We start from the raw sequence: 27,246 nt of genomic DNA, 5'->3' as shown, positions 1-27,246 counted from the left end.
ACCTCCTACACAGTTCAGTAAACCCAGTCCTGAATCAGACCTCTCCTTCTTCACAGTGCTAGGCAATATTCTTACTGCTTTGTTTCACCTGAAATTGCCCAACACCCCCTTTTAGAACAATGATTTATTACTATTCCTTTACTACATGCAAACGAATTTCATAGGTAGTACAACTTAACCTACACACCATTTTCTAACTGCAAGATGAAGGAAAAATAAAAGCAAGGTAATTTATAATAAAGGAATCGTATTTTTGTAATAGGTGCTTGGTCATGAATCCCTGGGAGACACATGGACATGGTTAGACCTTGCATCTATTAATACATGTCAGATGCAGAGCCCGGGCCAGGTGTGTTACATCAGTGACTAAGCTGCCGCGGGGACTTTCTTGCCAGGGCTGTGGTTTTCCAAGATAGAGAGCAGTTGTTGGCAAGGTTCCAAACTTATCAAAATTCAGCCTTCTTGCTGAATTTTACGCTGGAGTCATAGTCTTAGGAAATTCAGCCTGTATCAAACTGTGCAAAAAGAACTGTGTGTGTGTGTGTGTTTATCTAGAAGGGAGTTATGTTCTCAGCTCATGAATATTCCTCAGTGGGTTATTCATGTTAAATTTGAGATAATCCTTTGACTTATGACACTAACTCCCCACCCATTATGTGCCAGGAGGGCCCCATCCAGTGGTGACAACCACAAACATTCTCACAGATTTACCAGTCACTTTCTGCTGCCACTGCTGCTGCTAAGTCACTTCAGTCGTGTCCGACTCTGTGCGACCCTATAGACGGCAGCCCACCAGGCTCCACTGTCCCTGGGATTCTCCAGGCAAGAACACTGGAGTGGGTTGCAATCGCCTTCTCCAATGCAGGAAAGTGAAAAGTGGAAGAAGTCGCTCAGTAGTGTCCGACTCTTAGCGACCCCATGGACTACAGCCTACCAGGCTCCTCCATCCATGGGATTTTCCAGGCAAGAGTACTGGAGTGGGGTGCCATTGCCTTCTCCGAGTCACCTCCTAGGGTATTATAAACCAAATGGGGTTATAAAAAAAATTTCAGGAAGCGCCTGTATAACTTTCAGGAATATAAAGAGTTGCTTTTGCCTTTTCTCCAGGTGCTAAGAAAGAGGGAGCGAGTGTAGAAAAACACACCATGCAGGGCCCCCTGGATGCAGGGTTAGGGGGACAACGTGCAGGACGGCAGTTCGGGGAGACAGGGGAACGTGCAAGGAACACGGATGGCAGGAAGCAGGGCTCGGTAACGGAGAGGGCGGAGGTGGCCTACAGGTCATATCCGGACGGCGTTCAGAGGGGTAAAACAGAGTTCTGCCCAGCGTGAAAGGGGAAGAAGATCCCAGCGGCTGGGACAGCCTGGAAAAGACACAGGAAGTGGGGAGGTGCAGGGTTTGGGCACCGATACATGATCAGCCCCTTGGAGGTTAAGATACAGGAAGATGCGGAGTGTAGACCCGCTCAGGGGGCTGCGTGTGCCTCAGAGAGACGGGGAGTGTAGACCCGACTGAGGGGGGCGGCGTGTGCCTCAGAAAGATGCCGAGTGTAGACCCGACTGATGGGGCGGCGTGTGCCTCAGAAAGACGCCGAGTGTAGACCCGACTCAGGGGGCTGCGTGTGCCTCAGAGAGACGGGGAGTGTAGACCCGCTCAGGGGGCGGCGTGTGCCTCAGAGATGCCGAGTGTAGACCCGCTCAGGGGGCGGCATGTGTGTGCCAGGAGCGGGGCTCCCCAGCAGCTGTGCTCAGGAAGGGCTTGCCGCACCCGGGACGAGCAGGCGGTGCTGCGGGATGCAGTTACTGAACGGGAACAGGGCCGCGTCCTCGCAGGTTCCGCCGCCGCCTCCGCCAGCGGTCCCGGGATTCGGAAGGCCGTCGGAGAATGGCCCGTCTCTCTTACTTTCCCTGGGGCCGAAGCTACTGTCCCTGCTCTTTCTGGTGTTCCCAGAAAGGCATGGTCCTCATCCGCTTCCCGCAAGAGAGGAAGACACAGCGCACGGTTTCCAGGGGCTTCGTGCTGTTTCTCTGGGGAACGACTAGAGCACAGTCGTCGGTAGCATGGTCGTCACTTCCTGTCTCTCCCTTTGCTCCTCCTCTCCCTGTCCTCCTCCTCCTCTCCACCTCTCCTCCTTTCTTTTCACTGCAAAGATTACAAAAGATTAGACGGTCACTGGAGAGACGTTGGAAACACAGAAGGGTACTAAGGAGGGAAAAACCACGTGAAAATCTGTTGTCCAAAGAGACCATCACACGCGGATGACGGTCTTTTCTCTTTGCATTTCTGTGTGGCCTCGAGCCTGGCGCCCCAGCAGGCCCCTCCCCAGCTCTCTTCTGGTCCTCGCAGGCGTCTTCACCCTTGTGTGCCGCTGTCGGGTTTCCCAGGCGGTGCTAGTGGTAAAGAACCGGCCTGCCAGTGCAGACAGAGGTAAGAGACATAGCCTCCATCCCCGAGTTGGGAAGGTCCCCTGGAGGAGGGCATGGCAGCCCTCTCCAGTCTTCTTGCCTGGTGAATTCCATGGACCAAGGAGCCTGGCGGGCTGCAGTGGATAGGGTCACAAAGAATCAGACACGACTGAAGCAACTGAGCACACTCGTGCCCGTGTCTGTCCTGGCCACAGCCTGATCCTCCCTGTCAACCCCTCCGGACTACCAGTCTTTCCTCTCGCCCTGGACCTCTCTTGGCAATGCTGCTGGCCCCTCCTGCAGGTGGCAGACCCCTCTGCCTTGGTTGGTACTTGCTCCTTTCCCACTGGCCTGGAGGCTGGCACCACACTTCCTATAACTATCCATCCCAGGAGAGGATAGAGCCTCTTCTACACCACAGTTGAAACTAGCTGGAATTTTTAACAAGACTCTTTTTTTTTTTTTGAAGATTTAGGAATGTCAGAGGGATATTACCTAAAGCAGTTAAATCACATCTGATTGTAGTTCTGCCTGATCTTAAGAGTCTAGGATTCCAGCAGGGAACCCATTCCAGGCCACGTCCCTGACCTGCCTCCAAGCAGCTGAAGCCGGTTTACCCTGACATCCAGGAGTGGCAGTTTAGCTGAATCAAGAGACACCAAAAATGGCTACTTTAAACAAACAATAAAAATAAAAACAAATTTAAAGCTATTGTGTAGCTTCCGAATTCTTAAGATGGACGGAGACCTCGACTTGGGAGGTACCCAGGCAAGAGCCATGACCCAGTCATGCCATAGAATTAAACCTGTAAGATGCCACGACTGTGTCTGCCAGGCAGACAGCACCAAGCCCTGCTGCCCCCTGATTCTGGGCCCCTGATGCTGCTACAACTGCCTTTGTGACCATCCCTGGAAATGGGATATAATACCACCATTGGGGCCACCAGTCCCAGACGGAGTCCGAATGGGTCCATGCCTCTTTCTGTAACACCAGTGGTGTGCTGACTGCTGCCCTCCTGCCCCTCACCCCCGTGGAAGTGCCCGTCTGGTCCTATTCAACTCCACCTTGATCTGTGGCAAGGTTCTCGCTCCTTATCTCTATTCCGCTCAGTGTCTTCTTTGAAGAGACTCAGGAGGATCCAGGACTTTTGGGAGGTGGGCTGTGCACAGGTGGTGAAGCAGGTGGTCCCGCCCCAGGGGAGGGCTCTGCATCAGACCCCTGCCTCCCTGCCTCTGGTTCTGCACTCTGAGGGTTCTGCCTGGCAGAACCTAGGGAGACTCAGTCCCTCTCAGCTTCCTTCCTCTCCAGGCCGAGTGGGCATTCCACCCTCTCTCTGGGTCCATCCCTAGCTAAGTCTTATCCAGTCTCTGGGAGATGAAGAAATGGTTACATGCCTCTGAGAATCTTCACCCCTCATTTAAGAATGGCCTTTGGGATTCCAGAGAGAGAAAGGGGGGCACAGGAAACAACCTTCAGATGAACACTTCAGGACCCGCTCTGCCACACCTGCTCTCTACTGCCTCGTTCAGGGTCTGGCTTCCGTCTCTCTGGCTGGATGAGCTGGGGTTACGTGCTTCTGTCCTTGCAGTAGGGAGACCAGGGAAGTGAGTCACTGGCATTCTTCAGCTTCTGTGCTGGGAAGAGGTCTCTGTCTTTCACTAGACCAGAGAAGGGGGCTCAGATGGTGGGCAGACAAAAAGGAATGACCGGTACCCTGTAACGTGGTCATGCCCTAGGATCTGATTCCATCACGACGTGAGAGTAGCGTGGTTAGTCGGCCTTCAACAGCGTCACGATGGTCTTGAACAGTACACTCCCAGCGGGGTGTCACAAGGGTGGGTCCACTTCCATTTTCTAGTCTTTTCTCAACATGAGGAGAACATCAGAAGGCCTGGATAGACATCCAGGCCTTTTTTTAACATTGTCTTTGGGGGTCTCCATTTCTGGTTCTCTCTGGAGAATTATTCACATGAGAGCATGCACATCTCTGTTCAACACTTGGCAGGACTGAAGCCATCTAAAACTGTATGAGAAGGAGAATACGTTTCTACAGAAATTGTCGTCTGCAGAGACGCAGCCCCTGCCTAAGCGTGGGCCACCATGCATTACTTTTTCTTACGGAGCATGTGATGTTCACTCCTGCTATCATCTGCATGGCTAAACAGCCTCGTTTCATGAAAGATGAAGGAATTAATATACTTTTGTCATTACAGTAAGCTCCATTAAAGGGTTTGTATATAACTTAATTCTCTTACAAGGAAAAGCTATGCGAATGAACTAACAACAGGGACACTTATTGTGTGTGTTCATTTATAATACAAATAGGATTCTGACTGGTCATGTCTAATCAAATCCACATTCTAATGGAATCCATTCTAATCAAATTAAAGAACAATGCTACTTTTTAATAATTGTGGAAGAATGGTTATGCATAAGTAGAGATGAGTCATGAATTTATTTGCCCACAATGCATGCACACTTGGGAGGTCCTTGAGGCATTTGTGTAAATTTTGATACAAAGAGGACAAATCTATCAGGGAGTCAGGATACCCACCTTGGATGATTGGCATGAGGTCATCAATGAAAACTTCATTAGGAGCGGGAACCAACCAAAGTATGTCAAGTCTGAGTTCATTAGCACCTCCTTGGCCTCCTTCAGGGATGCTTCTCTCCAGCACCAGTCTGCCGCCTTGAATCATTTGCAATAACCCCCTTTACTACCATGGTGGTTTTAGTCACTCAGTCGTGTCCGATTCTTTGCAACCCCATGGACTCCTCCCCAAGGAGCCTGCCAGGCTCCTCTGTCCATGGGATTCTCCAGGCAAGAATACTGGAGTGGGTTGCCATTTCCTTTTCCAGGGGAACTTCCTGACCCAGGATCAAACCCGAGTCTCCTGCATTGCAGGCAGATTCTTTACTGACTAAGTCACAAGGGAAGCCCCATTACTCCCATGGGTGAATAGTTTTTTTAAATTTTTATCAGAGTATAGAAGGAAATGGCAACCTACTCCAGCGTTCTTGCCTGGAGAATCCCATGGACAGAGGAGCCTGGCAGGCTATAGTCCATGGGGTCGCAAGAGTTGGACACGACTTAGTGACCAAACCACCAACCATAGATGCTTTACAATGCTGTGTTAGCTTCTGCCGTAGAGCAAAGCGCATCACCCATACATATACATCCATCCCCTCTTTCTTGGATTTCCTTCTCATTAGGTCACCACGGATCGCTGACTAGGGTTCCCTGTGCTGTACACGTAACTGATAGTAGTCAGTGATCCATTTTTATACATAGCTGTGCGTCAGTCCCGATCTCCAGTTCATCACCGCCCCCTCCATGTCTACAGATTTGCTCTCTATGTCTGTGTTTCTATTCCTGCCCTGGAAATAGGTTCATCTGTACCACTATTCTAGGTTCCACACATAGGTGTTAATATATAATATTTTTTTCTCTTGGGTAGATCTTTTTTTTTAAACTTTTCATTTTATATTGAAGTACAGACAATTAACAGTGTGATAGTTTCCGGTAGACAGCAGAGACTCAGCCATATATATGCATGTAACCATTCTCCCCCAATCTCCCCTCCCATCTAGGTTGCCATATAACATTGAGCAGAGTTCCCTGTGCTATACAGTAGGTCCTTACTACTGTTATCCATTTTAAATAAACCAGTGTTTACATGTTGATCCCAAGCTCCCTAACTATCCCTTCCGCTCATACTTCCCTCTTGGGTGATCTTGGGCTGTATATATGGAAGAACGGGATAGGCATATAGCATCACCTGGTCTCTACACTCTCGTTTGGTGAGTGCTGTTCACTTCTCTCAAGCTGCGATGATCTGTTTGCTTGTGTGATTGTTTAATGTCTGTCTTGGCTCCACTAGGTCTGTGAGGCTGGTGCCCACCCGTGGATTTATCTCTATAACAGATGGAAGAGTAGTGCCTGATAAATATTTATTGAATGACAGAATAGAAAAGTTATAGGATTCAACTTCATTCACAGCTTGAGAAATATTCTACTAAACAAAAATTCTCAGCTCTGGATGCTTCTGTCAAATTCCCTCAGTGCAGGGCTTCCCAGTTTAAGATTTATTTCTGTGTGACTTTCTATGAAGCTCTGTTCCATTCTTATTTAAACTTCTCTGTTCCCAGTCTAACTAGAAAGATCAAGCATCTCTCTCTCCTCTGTTTTCTTTCTGTCTCTCAAACAGAGAGGTACAAACCCAGCTGAAAGCCTTCTTATACCTCCAAGAAGATTCTAGACCCCTAAAACCATTATTCTGTCTTGCTTTCAAAACCCCTAAGTCATTTTCTCAGCTATGCTCATCCTTCTCAAAGACTTTCTTAATTTTTCTTGCTTCTCATTGCCTCCTTTCTAGTTCACACATCTTCCTTTTATATGATTTTTTAATGCTTGTTTCATTATTTTTGTAGATGCATATGGGTGGGCATTCCTACGAGCTTTCATTAAAGTGTCTAAAAAGAAAGAAGGAAAGAAAGAGTGTAACTATTGAGAAGGCGGTTGTTCACTACTTGCCCGATAAAACCCAGGAATTTTTACAGTTATTGACGCAGTAATACTCAGGTGCTTTTTAAGGTGTTAGCCTAAATCTGGTTAATCTTGGGGGCTTTCTTCAAATCTTCCAACAGGTAAGATAAACGAGGCCACAGAAAACACATGCTTGTTTGTTGCTTATCTTGATTCCTGGACATGTAGACAGTTATTTCAGGAAGCCCACAAATGCCTTCTCCCTGGGCTACACACACCCAAGGTGGGGGCATTTGATGGCTTTCTTCCCTCCCATCCCCTTTAGATGCCCTTGGATGCTGGTTCCAGGCAACAGTGACATGACTGAGAAATGCCAGAAAAGACGAGAAAGACTGAAGACCTCCTTCATGAGCCACAGTGGGGCACAGGACCACGGGACTGACCTGTGCTAAGTGGCTGCCTTCTGGCCACTGATCCCAGCTACCCTCTCACCAAACCTGCCCCCCACCCCAGTCCCTGGGCAAGGTTCTTGTCTCTTCTTGACAGCTCCAGCCAGGACTGGTCTTTCCCAATTCCTTGTCTCCTTTCAGAAAAGCATTCTTAGCAAGAGGCTCACAGTAATCTCCTTCTTTTCCTTTTTTGTTACATGTGTTCCTTCCTGGTGAGGGGCCACAGTCTAAAGTAGGGACTCCACCTTCCACTGAAAAGAATTTGCTGCATACTACATGGTCTGACCTCTTTCTCTGCCTCACAGTGGCATCATTATTGAGCTATCACCAAAATTAAAACAAACAAACACGTCGTACCAGGGGGACTGGAGCAGGGAGACTTGAGATGATTGGGGCCTTTGAAAGAAGTAAATGGCATCCCCTCTTTTCCACCCAAGGTATGAGCCAACTGAGAAATAAGACGAACCAGATGACAGATTGAAACCCAGTGTTGTTACGTCCCCTCAGTACTGGAGAATTTCGTTTATGTCTGAGGAAAAATGGGCTTCTTCATACAATCTGAGAATTAGGAGATCACAAGTGGGTGTGCCTTGAGGGCAGCTGTTTCCCAAAAGGAAGAAGAGAGGGAGACGCTGAGTTCTCAGGTCCTGTGTCAGAGTGAGGGGCTAGAGCGGGGTCACGTGTGTTAGAGCACGTGGAGCCCCGTGAACAAGGGCAAAAGCATCAGGGATGGGAAGGAACATTTATTCTGTTCGGGTGCTCTTCTGTCGTGACTGCTGTGGACTGCTTGGCCAATGCACTGTGACCGTGAACCCGTGTTAGCAAGAGAAGAGCGAGTCCGCCTTTCAGCTGTCTGTAGCGTTGTTACTGCAGTACTATTATTGTATGCTTGTGCATGTGATGGTGGAGAGGGCATTTTGGGGTGGGAACATTGTTTTGCTGCTGATATCTGGGTAAAGCAAATGCAGAAGTTGGCTAGGTGAGCAGCTGGGTGTGGCATCTGTCGGGATTGCCAGGAATTATGCTGTTGATGAGGCTCATCAGGAAGTGTCCCTGTCCTCTCCTTTCCATGGGCCTGCCTTTCATACCTCAACTAAAGAGAAGGACCGCTCTTCAGCCAGGGTTACATCTGCACTGGTGTGGTCACTTACTTGTTGTTCTGATTTCTAGACATAGCTTCTGAAGGCTTAGCTAACAAAGATCCATATATCTTCTATTATAGGTACAGTTTTTTTTTTTTAATTCTAGGATTTATTATTTAGACAATGTGTAAGGTTTTATAGACACTGAATCATTTGCAAGCAACAGTCAACCTGCAGCATATCCGTGATTTTCTTCCCCAACCTTAGATGAACCTTACTGATTTCCCTTGAACTTAAGACAAATCACAACTTGTACAGAGTTTTGCTTTTGATTTGGTATCAAAGTTCCTATTGTTGTTGTTGAGTTGTTCAGTCGCTCAGTTGTGTCTGACTCTTTGTGACCCCATGGACTGCAGCAGGCCAGTCTTCCCTGTCCTTCACTATCTTCCTGAGTTTGCTCAAACTCACATCCTTTGAGTTGGTGATGCCATCCAACCATCTCATCCTCTGTCATCCCCTTCCCCTCCTGCCGAGAAGGGGACGACATGCTCTGCTAGAGTAAATATGCTAGAGTTTGACCTATAGCTTGTTGCTAAGTCACCTCAGTCGTGTCCAACTCTATGCAACCCCACAGATGGCAGCCCACCGGGCTCCCCTATCCCTGGGATTCTCCAGGCAAGAACACTGGAGTGGGTTGCCATTTCCTTCTCCAATGCATGAAAGCGAAAAGTGAAAGTGAAGTTGCTCAGTCCTGTCCGACCCTCAGTGACCCCATGGACCACAGCCTTCCAGGCTCCTCCATCCATGGGATTTTCCAGGCAAGAGTACTGCAGTGGGTTGCCATTGCCTTTTCTGACTCTTACCACTACGACCTATAGCTTAGTGAGTTCAAATTAAATCTGGCTTGAAGTGATTGCTGATATAGTTCTTTTAAATAAGTCTTTTGTTGTTATTTATTTTTATTTAAATTTTTACAATGCTGTGTTTGGTTTTGTCGTACAACAATGCAAATCAGCCATAATTATTTTTATTTCACTTATAATAGCTACAAGAATAGTCATTTCTTCTCTGCAAGGTGATGTTTTTAATCACTGGGATGTCATTAGGTAAAAACTTTCCTTCAATGGTGAGACCAGGGCTGGGTACCACGGACAGCGCCATAAAGACTTCAGCCAAAGACTCAGCTGTTCCCAGCCTGCCCCAGCCAACTAGACTTTGTGTGCATGGGGAAGGGAACTTCTTTCTCTCTCTCTTTTTAACTGCTATATCCCTTGCAATTAGAACAACCTTTGATATGTAGAAGGTTGTTAATAATTATGTGCTGAATGAATTACTTGGTTGAGTTTTGAGTGCAAAATCTTGTGTTCCAATAGAGTATTTTCTTCAAATGTGAAAAGCCACAGAATTTTTGAAAAAAGTGATCCTGGAGTGGAGCTGCTGAGAATTCTTTTTATTATTTCTAGATTTTGTCTCCATCCCAGGTGCACCTGGATGTGATAAAAAACAGTGACAAAATCCAGTGATAAATCCAGTGATGAAAACAATTTAACTGCGTATACCCAAAGCTTTTCTAAACCTTTGCCTGGGGATACCAGCAAAGCACTGAACTGACCAAAAACCTGTTGGATGCTGCAGTGTGGCTCGGAGGCAGGTGCTAGATACAACTTTTTTGGGGGGATTAGATACTATCCATTTGTGTAATCTGTATCCACTTTTTTTTGGTGTAGATACTCTCCTGCTTTCGCGTGGGACATTTTCAGGCGGCTCCATGGAGATTTTACTGCGCGATTCTCACTAATGTGTGTTTATAGTCTCTCTACCATGGAGATTATAGGCAAATGGTGTTTAAAAGCTCTCCTCATAGTTTATACAATTGCTGGTACTACATGGTGATTTGTTGTGATGTTGAAACCATTAGCTAGAACTGGACTTTTAGAAAAGGAGTCTTTGTGGAAAACATAATAATATCAGAAAATAAAGTCGGCTCTTTTGTGAGGCAGCTCCTATTATCTTTCCATTTCGAGAAGTCATTTTCAGCTCAAGTGTATTACCATGGTGATGTGTTTGCATTTCAACAAAACAAAGCTGAACCATAAACTAGAGCTCTGCACGTCTAGCTCCTGTCCTAGGATTTTTATTGCAGTATCTTTATTATTCAATGACATCTCCAACATCCCTGGCTAAAAATCACAGCAAATAAAGTTTCTCAGTCAGATACAACAATCTGGATCACTAATCTCAGAATTGTAAGAAACCGCATAAAAGCAAAAAGAAGAGTAGATGTTAGAGGGGGTTAAAAAATAAAAAAAAGAGATAGCCCACAGATGAATGGAAATATACTTGTTCTCCAAAATAAGATTGTGGAAATAAACAAGCGTGGTAGGGCATCGTACTTAATGGGAATTGGGTGTGTGGCTTCGCCGTCTGAGGTCTGAAACAGGTAAACACTGTCAGAATTGCTAGTATGTACATCCTCTCTTGAAGGAGTGCTCTTAGAACTGGCTCCCCAGTCTCCTGTGAATGAAGCTTATTTTGCTTTTTGGAATAATTGCACATAATTTTGACAACTAAAAGAACTCTATAGGAGGTGGGGTTTGAGTTCCTCAGAAATTCCTACACTTAGCGCCAGCCAGCGGGATGCGGGAGGTGGTTGTGCATCGTGTCATTTGCATATGGAGAAAGAAGGACCACAGCATCTAATCCACACAGTGAGAAAACACGATTTGGACAGATACATACAAGTATTCTATCACTTCTGCCCAAATATTGTATCAAACCATCTCTTCCCAAATAACAGTTTTGTTAGCCTAAGAACACATTAACTCAGTCAGATCTGGGCTCTCACAAAGCTTTATGGTAACTGCTCTGCTCACTGGTAAATAAGCAATGGGATTTTTGCCTAGGAACCCCGCCATGGAAACACAGCTTGACTCGCTAAGTGGCAGGGGAGTTGGGAGGGGCAAGGAACACAAGGGCGGTGCCTTTTAGGGACTCTCTGCAGCTGGTTCCTGACACCCCAAACATTATCTGCAATTCTTGTCAGTTTCAGAAGGATGATGAAAAAAGCTGGGGAGGGGAAACTAACTGAAAGACAAACAGAAAAGCTTCCAAGATTGTGAGCTGAGACTGTCTGAGGGCTCAGTCCTGGGCCAGCACAGAAGAACCAAGAGAAAATGAGGACTTATTTCTTATTGAAAAAGGAGGTCATCATATGAGACAATGTATCCAGGAAGGGAAACCCAGCAGTGACTACCTGAAGCTAGACAGAGATTATCTTAAAACCAGATGTGAGGGAATGTTCCTCCATAGCAGAGGGCAGCGTTCAATGTGGGACTGCCCACATCTAAGGAAAGACTCGAACTTTTCCATCAGACATGATTGGTAACAGTCACCAAGCATTTAGCGGGCACTGAGCTGAGCTTTCACACGCTTATTTCATCTTCCAAACACTCCTGTGAGGCGGACTCTCTTATCTCCATTTTTAGAGGAAGAAACTGATGCCCAGAGAAGTTGAGAAACTTGGTCACTCAGTCACTTAGCAGTGGGGATGCAGTGTGTGTCTGGCAGGCTGCCCCGAGACTCCAACTTCTTAAGCACAATAGTGGTGAATGGGTGCAGAGCTAGTGGGGATGAGAAACCCACAGATCACTGGATGACGCGTTTGTGGTTCCATCGTGGAAGCTGCAGTTGAAAATGTTCAGTTAGGGCAACTCTTCTTAAGTGTCTAGAGGACAGCATAAATGTGGGTCTCCAGAATAACAGATACTATCAAAACCTTATGCCCATACCCCTTCCTTTTATAGTGAAGTATGGGTACACGCAATTTCATATGCCTACACACACACGCAAGACACTTGATTTTGTAAGTCCCTAAAATACCCTGATGATTTAAGCCTCCGGGGATTTGCTGAGCATCACCCTAGGATGTCTGGAGGAAGTGGTCCAGGGACATGTTTGTTGGTGAAATGCTAACTTGCAGATAAACTCTCTGACAGATAATGCCATTAAGACGCCACGCTCTAGCCTCTGTTGCACACCTCCCTTTGCTACCAAACAAATGCTGCCCAGTGCCATCATCTCTTTTGCCCACCTCCTGGAGCCTGGGAATGGCTCCAGCTTCCCACGTACTTGCAGCTCTCCTCTGCCAGCCTCAGCCTCATTTGGATTGCACTTGCGTTCACATCCTAATTTCTGACTTAACAAGTGTCTCGCAAACATTTAATTCACTTTAATTTCATTATGCATTTGAAGAGGACGATTTATTGAGGGGGAAAATGATGTTCCGTTGCCAGCAATTAGATTAACTTAATGATCTATGATAAAAATCTCCTTTTGGGCTTTGGCTTTTGTCCGTGTTTACAAACAAAAGTAGGCTAATAATAATAATAATAACGAAGTTCCTGGATTCTCAGAGGGGTCTTAACTGCCCCCTCCAAGTTCTACAAGATCTAATATGGAAATGCATGAAATGGGTAAAACATTCTTTGTGGTTCTCAGGTCATTTGTCTTGTCACAGTACTTTCATTTGTGGGAAAAAAATGTGTATGCAAAAATATCAATAAATTATCTTTTTTTTGATGGCTTTTCTGAGGAGATGGGAACTATATAACAGCATGGATCAATTTATTTTTTCCTGTTCCCACTTTGTATCCTGAGTACTCTCTTAGAAGTCAGAGAACTTGACTCCTTTTTATGAAGGATTGTATTTCTTTAGCTTTTCCTATGAATATTTAGGGACTAGCTTTCCTGATGGCTCAGATGGTTAAAGAATCTGCCTACAATGTGGGAGACCCACATTTGATCCCTAAGTCAAGAAGATCCCCTGGAGGAGAGCATGGCAACCCACGGCAGGATTCTTGCCTGGAGAATCCCATGGACAGAGGAGCCTGGGGGGCTACAGTCCACGTGGTCACAAAGAGTCAGACACAACTTGGTGACTAACACTTTCATTTCGCTTATACTGATCTCACTGTGGATTGAGATTTGTGCAGATAAATATTCTCCACTATAGCTCTTCTTTGCATTTACCTGCCCACAGTTCCACCATACTGAACACACCTGGGACTCAGGGCCCTCGGCAGGTGGGACTGGTGCTTGTGAGGCTCGATTGCAGAGGACGGCAGCCTCCCACCACCCTTTCCCAGCTCTCGTGTCCCTTGGCGTTTCCCAGAGAAGAAGAGGTGGTTCTGAGGTTTATCTCCGTAAGTCAGGAAGGAAGAGAGGAGTGGGAGGAAGAGAAAGAGGGTCATAACCAACCTTCCTGTCTTGGAGAACACGGTCATTTCCTGTCTGAGCTGTGTGGTCGGTCGTAAGAGAATCTCTTGGCCTGGAAAACCTGGCTGGGGTGTCCCTGCCGTGAGGAAAGGTTAGGATTTCCAGGACGGTGACAGGATCGCCCAGTGATGAGGTTTTATTCTCAGCCTTCCTTCCTCGAAGGGGAAACAGGGTGGCCTGTTCTTCATGGAGGTTAGCCCGGTTTCTTTCCTTACAGGAGAGCTCTGGCGACTCTGAACTGGTGAACTGTTGAGTAACTTGAAAAGCGGTTTCCATCCCTGTGCGCTGGACTGAGAGCTAATCACAGCTGCATTCTCCTCTCAGCTCTGCCTGATTAGCAGCATCTTATGCAAGCTCCTTTTGCATCCATAAAATGCGGTGTCTGAATGCCAAATGCACTTTGTACTCTGGACCTGCTCTGCCCTTTAATTCACTGGAAGGCGATGACTAGAAAATATTAATAGATGCCATGGTAGAGATTTCCATATCGATTCCTTGAATGTGTGCTTTTGCAGGGCTTCAATCCAGGCAGTGTACACAGGTCCGGGCACTCTGGTGTTAAACAGACATTTATGAGACGCTGAGTTTTGGTCAAGTAATAGTGTCAGGGTCCCCTGATGACAGTCTCCAATGGCAAACTGGGAGCTGTGAGAAGACCTTAGCAGGCTGTTCAGTTTGGAGGCGATGCCAGCGTTGTCTTGAGTGTCATTCACGGGGACACCAGCACCTCCAGTCTGCCTCTGGTACCCCGTACGTGTGATTCTTTCACCCCAATATCAGGGTCATTCCCGATCTAGGTGCATCTTCACCTCTTACCTACTGAATCCTTCAGAAGCTGACTTGAGGTGGAGCTTCTATTATTTGTTGTAGACACGGAGCCTGCCATTCAACATGGACTCCTGCCCTGTCCCTTGATGGTTATACAGCCAGCAAACATGACGAGCACAGCACTGACTTAAACACACGCGTTTTAAAAGAAGAATGTGATATAAATGTACCGCCTTGGCTGGGGGACAGGAAGGCGAAGAAGCACCCAGGCAGATGGTTGGAGTTTTGTCCCAAACGAGGGTGGGGTCAGGTCAGCTGTGTTTTTCTTTTCATCCTAACCTTCTGGTCTGTCTCAGGAGCCATTTTTCCAGCATGTGCCCTTTGACTCAAGGGAAGCCGGGTGCAAATCCATCACCACCACTGTGGAAGGAACCCCCAAACCTGTGCCTCCTACAGAGGGTCAGTGAAGCCACGTGAGAAACGGCGGCAAAAATGGCCTTTCTTGGGAAGCAGTCTCCTTTACACCAGTGAGGGGGTTAGAAAATCAGCATTTGGGCTGCAGTCAGGGAACCGTGCAAAGGACATTCAAGGAGTCTCTTGCCCAAGGACCACCGAGACCAGCTGAAAACTTCGGTCCTTACGTTTTTCTAGGAGAGGGTCCACAGCTTTCATCAGATGCTCCCCAAGCTGCTCACGGACAAAGAAATGTCCAAAGCCACTGACATTTTTTTTTTTTTTCTACCTCTTGTCTTCCGAATCCAGGGTGATGGAGCTGACTTCCCTGTCTTTCTTTCTCCTTTGCTCTTCTTTAGAAAAAGCAAGTGAGTCAGACCAAGATCCGGGTCATCTCAACCATCCTGTTCATCTTGGCCGGCTGTGTCGTGTTTGTGACAATCCCTGCCGTCATCTTCAAATACATTGAGGGGTGGACGGCCCTGGAGTCCATTTACTTTGTGGTGGTCACTCTCACCACGGTGGGCTTTGGTGATTTTGTGGCAGGTAAGCACTCTGGAATATCCCAGCCACCGGGGCCCTGGTGGGGAAAACATTTACTGTGGTCAGTGCTTTTCCAAACCACGAGAAAAGATGGAGGAACAAATGGAAAAGGCTCAGCATCACCACTGTTGGGCACAGGCTTGTTCCAAACCTGCAGTCCTCTGTGAGGGAAACAGCAGCCGGCTGCTGCCTTGGGAGGAAGCCAGCCTCTCGCCTCCCCCACTCAGGAGGCAGGCTATCTTCATCATCATATGAATTATGACTGAAATGAATTTCTCATTGGATTTCGGGCTTCTGAATTGTATTAAGGCTCCTTGCATCAACTGATAAAGGCTATATTAGCAAGTGGCAAAAATGAAGCTCTGGAGAGATGAGCGTCGAGTTTAGTCTGCAGGGACCTGCAGATGAAGCTTCCTGATGCTGAGGGCAGAGTCACCATCCCTGGAAAAGTTGCTCCAGGCATGTCCGGATGCAGGACTAAAGACCCAGGTAACCACCTGGAGTTGAAAACTGCCCCAAGAGAATTTAATATTATAATGGATCCTGCATGAATCTAGATAGACACAATAGCCTTCATTGTAAAAATAAATGCCAATGAACCATGCTTAAGGAAGAAAAAGAAATCACCATCAAATTCTTCTAGGGACAGGGAGCTTAAAAACTGAAATGAAACCTGACGTTTTATGGGTATTGCTCTCCCAGGGTGGTGGGAAGGTAGGGATAGGAGGAGGAGGCCACCAATCTCTTTCTGGATGGATTAGTTCTAGGTGGTCAGACAAATGCTCAGTTTCTACTCCCAGAAGTGAACACTTGACCCAGTAACTCTGTCGCAACTCAATATATTTAAAGAGGCCAGGGATCCCCTCTTCTGGAATCTGGAAAAAGGGTAAATTCTGGAAAGGATGTTGAAGGTTGGCTGTCTCCATGGTAATTCTAAGGAAACAGACAACCGGAAGAGTAGTTTTGCAGCTATTCCAGCTAGGAAGGTGAAGACCGAAGTTGCCTTTGTAGAAACAGCAGTTTTAATGCTTTCTTCCTTTTGACTATCTTAAGGACTAAGAACTTGCCAAGTCAGAGTGACTGAGACTTGCTTACACAGAGCCCGAGGCCTGGGGCCCCGCCCGCCTTGGCTTATCCTCAATGCTCAGCTACTGAGCAGCTCCCCAGCTTGGGCAGGAGGTCGCTTGGTACCACTTGATGAGAAGCCTGAAGCTCTGGACAGACAGCGCACAGAGGCAGGAGGACAGTACCAAGAGCGACTGTCCGGTCAACTCCTTAGCATTGTCCGTAGCTTCTCTGCGGGGAAACTCATTGAGGTTCCAATCCCAGCTGCTGTTTAGAGCTATTTCACCAACATCTTTATGTTCCCCAAAGCATCGTCTGCACTCTGCTGTACTGCTCTGTGCTAACTCTGGCCTGTCTGGAGGACTGTCTTCTGGAGGACACGTTGGGCAAACCCTGCTCTCTAACCGGTTGCTCCGTTCAATCTGTTAATCTGGGTCACAAATAGCACAGCCCGGGGAACAGGAGATTAAAAAAACTGCTTATGATTTAAGTTTATTATTTATCCTGATGAGCTACGATGGACCGTGAGCGCTTAGCACACACCGGCACTTGGCCTGATGTTTACTTACCTGGAAAGGCCGTGACCTCCACAGTCACAGACATAGCATGGCTTTGTTCTTTTGTTTTTTAGTGATCTTTAGCGATGGAAGATTTTAATGAATCTAATGGCCAAGTGTATAGATAAATACAAAGAACTGTTAGAAAGTTTTAAAGTCTATTTTGGTTGTAACTGGGTCAGAGAAAATGGACATGCTTTCCCATGGGTTCTGATAACAGTAACCGCTGCACATGTAAATATGCCTCCTGCAGAGTACCTTTCTTTTTAAACATTTCTATTGGAATAGAGTTGATTTACAATGTTGTGTTAGTGTCCCGTGTACAACAAAGCGATTCAGTCATACACATATATGTGTCTGTTCTTTTCCCATTCAGGTTATTACAGAATATTGAGCTGCAGAGCACTGTTTTAATTCCCTTACCTACCGCTGATTACAGAACCATATTTCCTTTGCCCCATCGTCTCTGCAGACTTGGGTCTGTTATAATTCATGGCGCTGACTGCAATTGGACCAGGCCCTTCTAAGCTGCCGTTTCCATAGCTTACAGAGACCAATCTGAAGCACGGCTGCCTTGGAACCCTGGAAGTGTGTCAAAGCCTTTTTGGCAATGCTCTGAGAGCAAAAGGGAAGGCTGTCCATCTTTTAAAAAGATACATTAACAAGAGCTGATGGTTGCTGTGATTTGACAAGGCATCAGCTTGGAAACAGAATCAGAACATCAATCACCATGCAGGATTAAGTGGTGGTTTATTTTGTAGGTGACACACTTTAGGACAGTCTAACAACCCACCAAGCATTTTGCAACCCTGACTGGCAGCACCTGAATTCCAGGCCAGCAGCTGGTAAACTAACGGGCAGAAGGGTGTTTCCTGCCTTGTTTGCTAGCGCACCCTAGTGACAGTCTTTTGTGGAGGATGGTGACTGGTTGGTAAACATTTATTTTCAGAGAGCTCCCAGGAAAGAGTGGCAGAGTTCCGCTTAGTGTGGAGATGAAATGAACCTCAGAACTCACTTCAGGCTGCAGAAAGTCCCCCAGTACCCTCGAGAAAGCTAGGGAGAAGGGAAGAATTGCCTGAAAGCGAAAAGCAAGGCAGTTACACCAAACCAAGCAGGGTTTACCACAGAGCCCTCCAGCAGAGTTTGGAATTCTCATTTTCAGAAGTGGCGGTAGCTGTGGAGACCTTGTGGGCTCCGTTGCAAACTGAGAAGTACCACAAGCCACAGAACCTGCCCAGCCACCTTTGGGAGGTATTACTGATACCGTAAAAGCTCAGTGCAGATTCAGAGGTGCTACATGAGGTTACAACCACAACCCAGTGGGAAAGTCCAGGGTACAGTAATTACCAATCCATGGCTAATGTCGATTTTCTTAGAAATGGCCACGAGCCGGCTTCATTGGAAAATGACATCTCACAGACAGGTATTTCATGAAGTGTCTTCACTTCTTTATGAGAAGGGGCTGGGCTTAGAATCTCTGTTGCTTGGTTACCTTGGGCAGGCCTGTAGAAGGTCTGGAATAAATAGGCTATTTACTTGGAATAAACGACTGATCTTTTCAATGGAACAGCCAGTCAATGCAGTCAGGCAGCTAGTCAACTTGGTTTGATGGATTTTTTACTATAATCCCTATTTGTAAAATAAAGGGATTGAACTAGCTGGCCTTGAAGGTCCCTTTTTGTTCTCACACAGAGATTCTAATTGACTCGGTCTAATTGACCCTATGGATCAGCATTATGTAAACACCATCCTCTGGTCAGCCTTAAATCACTATTGGCTGGGTCCAAGTCTCAGGGATACCATCAAGTCTAATTTTACTTCCACACACATACTTCTCTCTTGGTAAATGCGTATGTGCTTAAGGAGAAAATGGTGTCAAGAGTTCCAAACCATTTGGGATTATTTAATGGTATTTTGTTTTTATTAAATTTAAGGCAGTTTAAGAAAAACTTGACAAAGTCAACTATACCCCAATAAGAAAAAAACAAAAACAAAAACACAAAACTTGAAACTGGGCCTGCTCTGTTGTCCTCTAATTCAAGCCATTCATTGTCAAGCTCAAGTTTAAACTGGATGGATCAGGCTGGTCACTGACATATTTTTTGTTATTATATATTGTGCGTTAAGGGCTTCCCTGGTAGCTCAGCTAGTAAAGAATCGGCCTGCAAGGCAGGAGACCCCAGTTCAATTCCTGGGTTGGGAAAATCCTCTGGAGAAGGGATAGGCTACCCACTCCATGGACAGAGGAGCCTGGCGGGCTACAGTCCACGGGGTTGCAAAGAGTCGAACAAGATTGAGCAACTAATCACAGCACATGATGTATGGAGATTATTGGTCAAGATTCAAAATAAGTGAAGCCACAGGCCAGGCTCCTTTGGGGAAGAGACACGACTTTTCCTTGCCCTCCCACCCTGTCACATCGTGTATACAGCAGGCCGAGCAGCTGAGCGTTGGATGGTGATACGACCGCAGCTCTGCTACACGGACTGGGATGCGTTTGCTCTGCGACGACCGTTTGCGAGACCCTCCTTAAAGTAACGCTTGGTTGTTTGCAGGGGGAAACGCTGGCATCAATTACCGGGAGTGGTATAAGCCCCTGGTGTGGTTTTGGATCCTCGTTGGCCTTGCCTACTTTGCCGCTGTCCTCAGCATGATCGGAGATTGGCTACGCGTTTTATCCAAAAAGACAAAAGAAGAGGTAGGATTCCGTCCAGATTCTCTGAATGTTCCTGAGGTCAGAAACATTGGCACCCCACTCCAGTACTCTTGCCTGGAAAATCCCGTGGATGGAGGAGCCTGGTGGGCTGCAGTCCATGGGGTCGCTAAGAGTTGGGCACGACTGAGCAAATTCACTTTCACTTTTCACTTTCATGCATTCATTGGAGAAGGAAATGGCAACCCACTCCAGTGTTCTTGCCTGGAGAATCCCAGGGACGGGGGAGCCTGGTGGGCTGCCGTCTATGGGGTCGCACAGAGTCGGACACGACTGAAGCGACTTAGCAGCAGCAGCAGCAGCAGCAGCATTCTATGGGCTAGACCATCTCCTACTAAGTGGAGGCCTCCTAGATGTCCTTGTTTTGAATCCTTGAATGATTTTAAATGCCACGTTAAATGGGATAGCAGTTATTTCTGGATTCTTTTTTAGCAGGTGAGAAAAATCTGGTGACTCACTTACCAGCCCACAGCTCCTGGAAAAACTAGTAAACGGCAACTTATTTTTAAAAAAGGAAGTGAAAAAAAACATATCCAGACATAGTCAGCATAGGTAGACGCAGTTGGGGGAGGTGTACAATTGCCCCCAATCAGCAGGTGTGTGCATTTTTCTCAATTCCATATGAGACTGAAGTTGTTGAACTGTGGCTGGCCGTGGAGGGTGAACTCATGAGGTCCCTTTCACTCATGTCCCCTCTGGGTTGTCAGATCTGTAGAAACAAATATATGTCTGTGGCCAGGGGCACACACACAACAGCCCTTCCTTCCTCAAATAAATGTGCATGGAAGCCTACACACAGGCAAGAAAAGGAATGGCTACAGAGCAAAGGTAGATTTTGTGATTAAAAAAAAAGTGTCCATGTAGTTCTTTTGGAAAGAGAGGAAAAGAGATAAGAAAGAAGAAGGGTAAAGAGAAGCAAAGCAGTAAAGAAAGGAAAGGAGATAAAACCTAAAGAAACAGAGGGACAGCCTGTTTAAGGGCGACTGTTCCCTGCCCAGGGTGCAGGCATTCTGAGCGGAGGGTCCTGGGAGAGCCTCCTTAGATGGCACCATCTCCCACACCATTCCTGGGAGCAGAGGTTTAATTTTCCTGGCTTGCAGAAGCAGTGTCAATGCACTCTCTAGTCTGATTCCCCAGAGAGCTAACTGACCTGCTGAAAATCAGCCATAACAAAAGAGAACACTCAACAACATAAACATTGACATTTCTCAATGCAAAAATCCGAGTTACTCCTCTGCATAGGACAGCATGAGTCTTGTACTAATAGTCCTGCTGAAATAAAGCCCAGAGAGTTGGTCTTGACCCTCATGCAAGACTTTGCTCTGAGAAAGCACATGTTCTGTGGGCTTTGGCAGAAGATGCCCCCTTCCTGCACCCTGAGCAGAGAAGCTTGGTTATCAGGTACCTTGCGTGGGGGTCGGGGGGGGGGGTGGTCTTAAACCAGCGCAAGCCGGATAGCACAAGGTCATAGACAGCATTGTCTAGATATGGGGTGACACAGGACTTTCCTTTTTAGAACTAGGTCATTTCCAGGCTAATGGGGACGGGTGGAGCACTCTAACCCAGACAGACATCTTGGAGGGACAGGGCAAGGGCAGAGGACCCTCTGGATACGTGCTTTGTGCCCAGGGCCGAGCTAGGTGCCCGGCTACCTCACATAACAGGAAAAGCTCTGAGCTAGACACAACTGCCTCCGAGTTATGCAGCAGGAATGAAGCCGGACCACGGAAGGGTGAACCCAACAGACGCTAAGTCAGGTCCGTCCGCCTCCCCTTCTGTCCCCCGAATCCAGGTGTCTGGCGGCGTTAGGGTTGCCCAGCACGTGCGCCTCTCGGAGGCACCTTAGTCCCGAGCGGGAAGGGCGAGGGTGGAAGTAGCCTTTCCTGCCCTTGGTGGGGCGGACGCAAAGCCACCGCCTCCGGGCCTCATTCCCACGAGGACCCCCGAGGGCTGCGGGCACGGGAGGGTGGTGGCAATGGGGGGCTAGTGGCAATGGAGGGTCGTGGCGATGGGGGGCTGGGTGCGATGGGGGGTGGGGGCGCTGGGGGGTGGGGGCAATGAAGGGGTGCGTGCGATGAAGCGGTGGGTGCGATGGGGGGTGGGTGCGATGGAGGGCGGAGGCAGGTGCCCGGGCGCTGGGGGCGATGGGGGTGGCGGCGATGGGGGGGGCAGTGGCGGGCGCCTAGGCGCGGGGCGTGGGGCGGGGGGCGATGTCTCAGCGCCCTGTGGTCGCCCCGTCTCTCCGCCAGGTGGGCGAGATCAAGGCGCACGCGGCCGAGTGGAAGGCCAACGTGACGGCCGAGTTCCGGGAGACGCGGCGGCGGCTGAGCGTGGAGATCCACGACAAGCTGCAGCGCGCCGCCACCATCCGCAGCATGGAGCGCCGGCGCCTGGGCCTGGACCAGCGGGCGCACTCCCTCGACATGCTCTCGCCGGAGAAGCGCTCGGTGTTCGCCGCGCTCGACGCGGGCCGCTGCAAGGCCTCGTCCCAGGAGAGCATCGACCACCGGCCCAACAACCTGCGGCTGCAGGCGTCGGAGCCGCTGCAGAAGCGCGGGCAGGGCGCCTCCGAGGATAACATCGTCAACAAGCTGGGCTCAGCTTCCAGGCTCACCAAGAGGAAGAACCGGGACCTCCGCAAGGCCCTGCCCGAGGACGTGCACAGGATCTACAGGACCCTCCGCCACTACTCCCTGGACGAGGAGAAGAAGGAGGACACGGAGAAGGGGTGCAACTCGGACCACTCCAGCACCGCCGTGCTCACCGACTGCGCCCAGCCGCCGGCCGGCGCGGGGGACGGCGTGGGCCCCGCCGACGCCAAAGACGCGGAGCGCGACAGCAGCGCGCTGCTAGAAGCCAGAAACTAAGCGGGAAGGACGCACTGGACGTGACCCAGCCTTGTCTTTTGTTTGTTTGTTTTTAAATATATTCACCCTGAGACACGTGCCTTAAAACAAGACTTCTCGTTAGTCCGAAATTACATAGCATCGAAGAAGATATTTCACTGTGCCATAAACGACCGAAAAAGCTCGCTCTGCCAAAAGGGAATCAAAAGAACAAGGACTCGGCTTTTGATTACAGCCGCAGGACACCCAGGGCGCCTTCGTGGGCGCGGGAGGTCACGGCCGCCGAGGTCCAGGGCACGTGCCGGCGATGGATGCGGTGGCCCCGGGCAGCGCCGCCGCGCTCCGGAGGGCGCGAAAGGGCAGCTATTCGTAGACCAGCCGTCTGAAAGGAACAGGTGTGTCTTTTAAAGGAAGTCGTCTCCTGAACCCACTGTCAGGAATGTGTGCACGCACGCACAAGGGGCCTGGACTGGGAGGTGGACTGGTCCTTGTCACTTGGGGTCGGAGCGGACATGTTGGAATGTTGCTCTGAGCTCCGATTTTGAGACAAAAGCGTTCAGTGCATCCCTAGTCTTTTCTAAGCTCCAGATGAACGTCCCTGGGACCCGAGAGCACCTAGAATTTGTTGGAAGCAGATGAGAGCACACGTATCAAAAGGTGCAATTGCTTTCCTCATTACAAGAGAAAAAAGTCACATCACACTGTGGATATCACCTTAACCAATGACAGAAGCCTGCTGAATTTTGTCTTTCTCACAGGTAGTCCAATCGGACTCGCAAGCATTGGTGAACACTCAACCTCAGCCGCTGCGTGGTGACAGGCAAAAACCAAACCTCAGTGCACGGTGCGCTGAAAAGGCACCAAAAGGGTGCAACGGTGAAAACAAACTGGTTTTGAAATGTTCATGTTCACTTTTCTAGTGGAACTTGTTACAATTGGTTTTGATAAAAAGGGGAAAAATACCAAAACTATTGCCTTGCATGATGCCAGTGGCTTACTGTCCTGTCTAGCTAATCCTAAATGTTTGTAAACATAGACATCCTGCATGTCTAAGACATACCAAGGAGGACCATGGCATCGTTCCTTCTCAGGGCTTCTCGTCCCTTTGGGTGTCTTAGGGTAGACAGAGTGACACCAGGTCCTATCCTGCTATTTGCAAACAAAAGGAAAAGGAATCCCTCAAACCAACCCTTGTACGAGAAGATTGAATTGTTTTCATTGCTTGCAGCTTAAGTGCCATTACTGCCATTTTTTAAAAAAATAATACTTAAAAGAAGTATTTGAAAGACTTCACGTTTATGTTTGGGTGTTCCTTTATTCTGAAAGTATCACTGCTTTTCCTTGATCATTTCTTCACTTGTACCTGCTAGCCACTAAAGTTACAATGCTACTGTGATTGATTGTTTCTAGGAGAACAGTAACCAACACGTGGTGATAATTATGATTTTTTTTTTCACGAGGTTAGAACACCCGGTGAAGGAAAGTGGGGGTCTGACGGGTCATAGGTTTGAGGAGGAAGACTCTAAGTGGATTTTTAGCAGCAAGGAAAGAGTACGTACTACGCCAAGTATCCCACGTGTGCCTCAGCCTTTTTCAGAGTTGGCTGGCTGTCATCCTGGTTCAAACCTAGCCATTTGTGCCACACACTTCAGTGTTTGGACCTGGCAACACCCGGAAGTTGCTGCTTATGGGTCTCCTGGGCTCAGTACCACTGTTTGGGGATATCACATAGCTAACACGCAGGGTGGATTTGTCAAAACGTCACAGGACTGGCAGAGACTTCCAGAAACCATCTAATGCTTTTCTGACTTCCAGGGAAAAATGATAGCCACCGCATCCTCGACTGCTTCAGCCAAGGCAGACCTCTTGCTGCTATTTCCCCCAAATGCACAGCTCTCCTTTGTCTAGAGCACACGCAGCCCCCGTGTGCCTCACCGCACCCCCCACCCCCCACCTCATTGTAAGCTCTGATTAAAGCACTGGCATCACTTTTGGGAAGGAACCAACTAAGAATCAAGTCTGATTAGTGCCCCCCCTGCCCCATCCAAGGTATGTTTGGATTAATGCTGCCACAGGGCTGTGGCTCACTGGTGACATCCTGTGTCCACAGAGTAACAGACAGACGCTTGGGCAACGATGTATATGCAGGGGTGGGCCTTGGTTCTTACTATGGGAGTCATTCCAGCCTGACAAAGTGTGTGCTAAGGAATTAGTAGGTAACTGGGCTTCCCTGGTGGCTCAGACAGTAAAGAATCTACTTGCACTGCAGGAGACCTGGATTCGATCCCTGGGTTGGGAAGATCCCCTGGAGGAGGGCGTGGCAACCCACTCTATTATTCTTGCCAAGAGAATCCCACGGACAGAGGAGCCTGGTGGGCTACAGTCCATGGCGTTGCAGAGAGTCCAAGTAAAGCACAGCACAGCACGGGGAACTGGGACTTCATTCTTCTGACAAGTTGAAAGCTTCCTGATTAAACTGTCCAGGGATCTCATTCATTTGGGTTTCTACCCTGTTACTTGATACCTTCTTTATAGTAGTGGGTTAAAATTCTAGACTCTACAGGCAGAGCTGGCCAAGAGGCTTCCCTGTTATTTATCCAGTGACGCCCATAGGCCAGGCACTAGATGAGGCACTTTAGGGGCGTGGGCTCACTGAACCGCCCCAGCAACGCTCTGTGGGAAGTGTTTGCAAACCCATTATACACGTGATGACACAGAGGCTCAGGGAAGCCAAGTGAGTAACTTACCTAAGAGCACACAGCAAGAAGGCGGCAGAGCTAGTCATCAGTCTATTTGACCAAAGTCTGCTTTTGACTTTGCGGCAGTGTCCACGCCACGCACCTTGTGAGTGTGTGTCTGTGTGTGCGCGTGCACATGTGTCTTTCTAGTTTCCTGGACATGGCATACAGAGGTAGGAGAAAGCTCTTTATTGCCACGATGGGATGAGGTCTTTGTGAACATGGCCTAACACGTTGTCCTTACAGATGATCATTGTACATTATTTTGGTTTTGGTTTTGGGAATGTGCCTCCTGGCACCCTTTCTGTACTGTTAAAAATGCCCTTTGAAGACACCCTTTTGCACTTTACTTGCTTGTCCTGCAGGAACTCAGCATACAGGTGGAATACAGGTGGAATAAAACAGTTCAAAACTCTAAGCTGCACACTCTACCAAATGGAACCACACTCTACCACACACCAGATGTTGGTATATGTGTGTGTAGACACTCAGTTGTGCTGATTCTTTACCACTGAGCCCCCTGGTAAGCCCAGACCCTCGGCCAGACAAGGCAGGTCCAGTCACACAGAGGGAGCGAGAATAGCCCTTGCCTGGGAGTTTCCCGAGTACAGATGGGACTGAGGCCCTGACGAATACAATCAAAGAATAGCCCTCTCTTCGTGGAGATTGATCCATTAGACATGTGGGCACAGAGTCCGACAAGCTGTAGCCTACTCTCCGGGCTTCCCAGGCGGCACTAGTGGTAAAGAGTCCGCCTGCCAGTGCAGGAGACACAAGAGATGCAGGTTCCATCCCTGGGTTGGGAAGATCCCCTGGAGGAGGGCATGGCCACCCACTCCAGGATTCTTGCCTGGAGAATTCCATGGGCTACAGTCCCTAGGATCGCAAAGAGTCAAGAGGTGACTGAATCGACTTAGCATGTACACACGCGTGCAACCTACTCTCCAGAGGAGAGGCTGGGAGGGCATCCAGGGGTTGGGCTCCACTTCATGTGTACAAGCTGAGATTTGGGAAGAGGAGGCCAGTTGTTTTGGAGTTGTTTGAAAGCTACCTTTTTAAAATGGGGTCCAGTAACATGGGAATTCACATGGATAAGGCAAACTTGCTACAAATCCTACACACACATCAGAACAGCCCTGCCCTGCCTGCACTTCCCACCCCACCATAAACCCGGAGAAAACGTTTTGATTTTGCACATGGACAGACCACAGGGACAGTGACTTCGGTGGGCAGTGTCCATTGTTTCTCCTGGTAACTGGGTGTTGAATGTTTCCTCCACAGAGGATCTGGAAGTTTTTACTGGTGAGAACCGAGGGACAATTTGGAGAGACTTCAGCTCAATGCCCAGTTCGAACCCAATAGCGACCCTAGGACTTCATTGCTTTGGGGCAAGGCCCTTATGTGTGTGTAGGTAGGGCTGTTCCTGACCTACAGCTACGGTGATTGGGACTGTCTCTGCTTCCCTGACCCGGCCCGTGATCTTGGGCCCCTCAGACCCTGTGCCTACATTTCTGTTACCTCATCAGCACATCAAGGGAGTGGAGCCCGGAGAGTCAATCTTGAAGGTCCCTTTTGGTTCTGCAGTGCTCTGACCAAATGCTCAGCGGTCCATGAGTTAAGTCCGCTAAGAACTTCACTAGCTGGATTTGTAAATACTGATGGATGGGCCCTGCTTCCTTTAGGCAAGATGAGAGCTTAGTCTCTTGCCTCTTGGGATTTGTCTCCTGGGTGATGGGTGGACACCAGATAGATTTGGGAGCCTGGTGTCCAAATGCGGGTCGTGCCCCGTGTAGGCCCACTATCACCTAACCTCACACTGTCACCTGCGTTGGGGGGGGCTCATCCCATATGGGCACTTTTTTACATG

At 48.3% G+C, this 27,246-nt stretch overlaps 1 protein-coding gene across 1 annotated transcript in view; it reads left to right on the top strand.

Moving 5' to 3' along the window:
• The window catches only part of KCNK10 (potassium two pore domain channel subfamily K member 10), a 156,567-nt gene extending 132,647 nt beyond the window's left edge, over positions 1-23,920 (top strand). The window contains exons 5-7 of the mRNA XM_015473318.3: positions 15,277-15,463; positions 19,638-19,780; positions 22,045-23,920. Coding sequence (XP_015328804.2) covers positions 15,277-15,463; positions 19,638-19,780; positions 22,045-22,662 — 948 coding nt within the window. The 3' untranslated portion in view covers positions 22,663-23,920. The remainder of the gene's footprint in view (positions 1-15,276; positions 15,464-19,637; positions 19,781-22,044) is intronic.
• Positions 23,921-27,246: the final 3,326 nt, after the last annotated feature.

This window comes from Bos taurus, chromosome 10 (assembly GCF_002263795.3).
Source record: "Bos taurus isolate L1 Dominette 01449 registration number 42190680 breed Hereford chromosome 10, ARS-UCD2.0, whole genome shotgun sequence".
Lineage (NCBI taxonomy): Eukaryota > Metazoa > Chordata > Mammalia > Artiodactyla > Bovidae > Bos > Bos taurus.
Note: the sequence above shows the minus strand (reverse complement) of the source record. Positions and strands in the feature narration are given on the sequence as shown.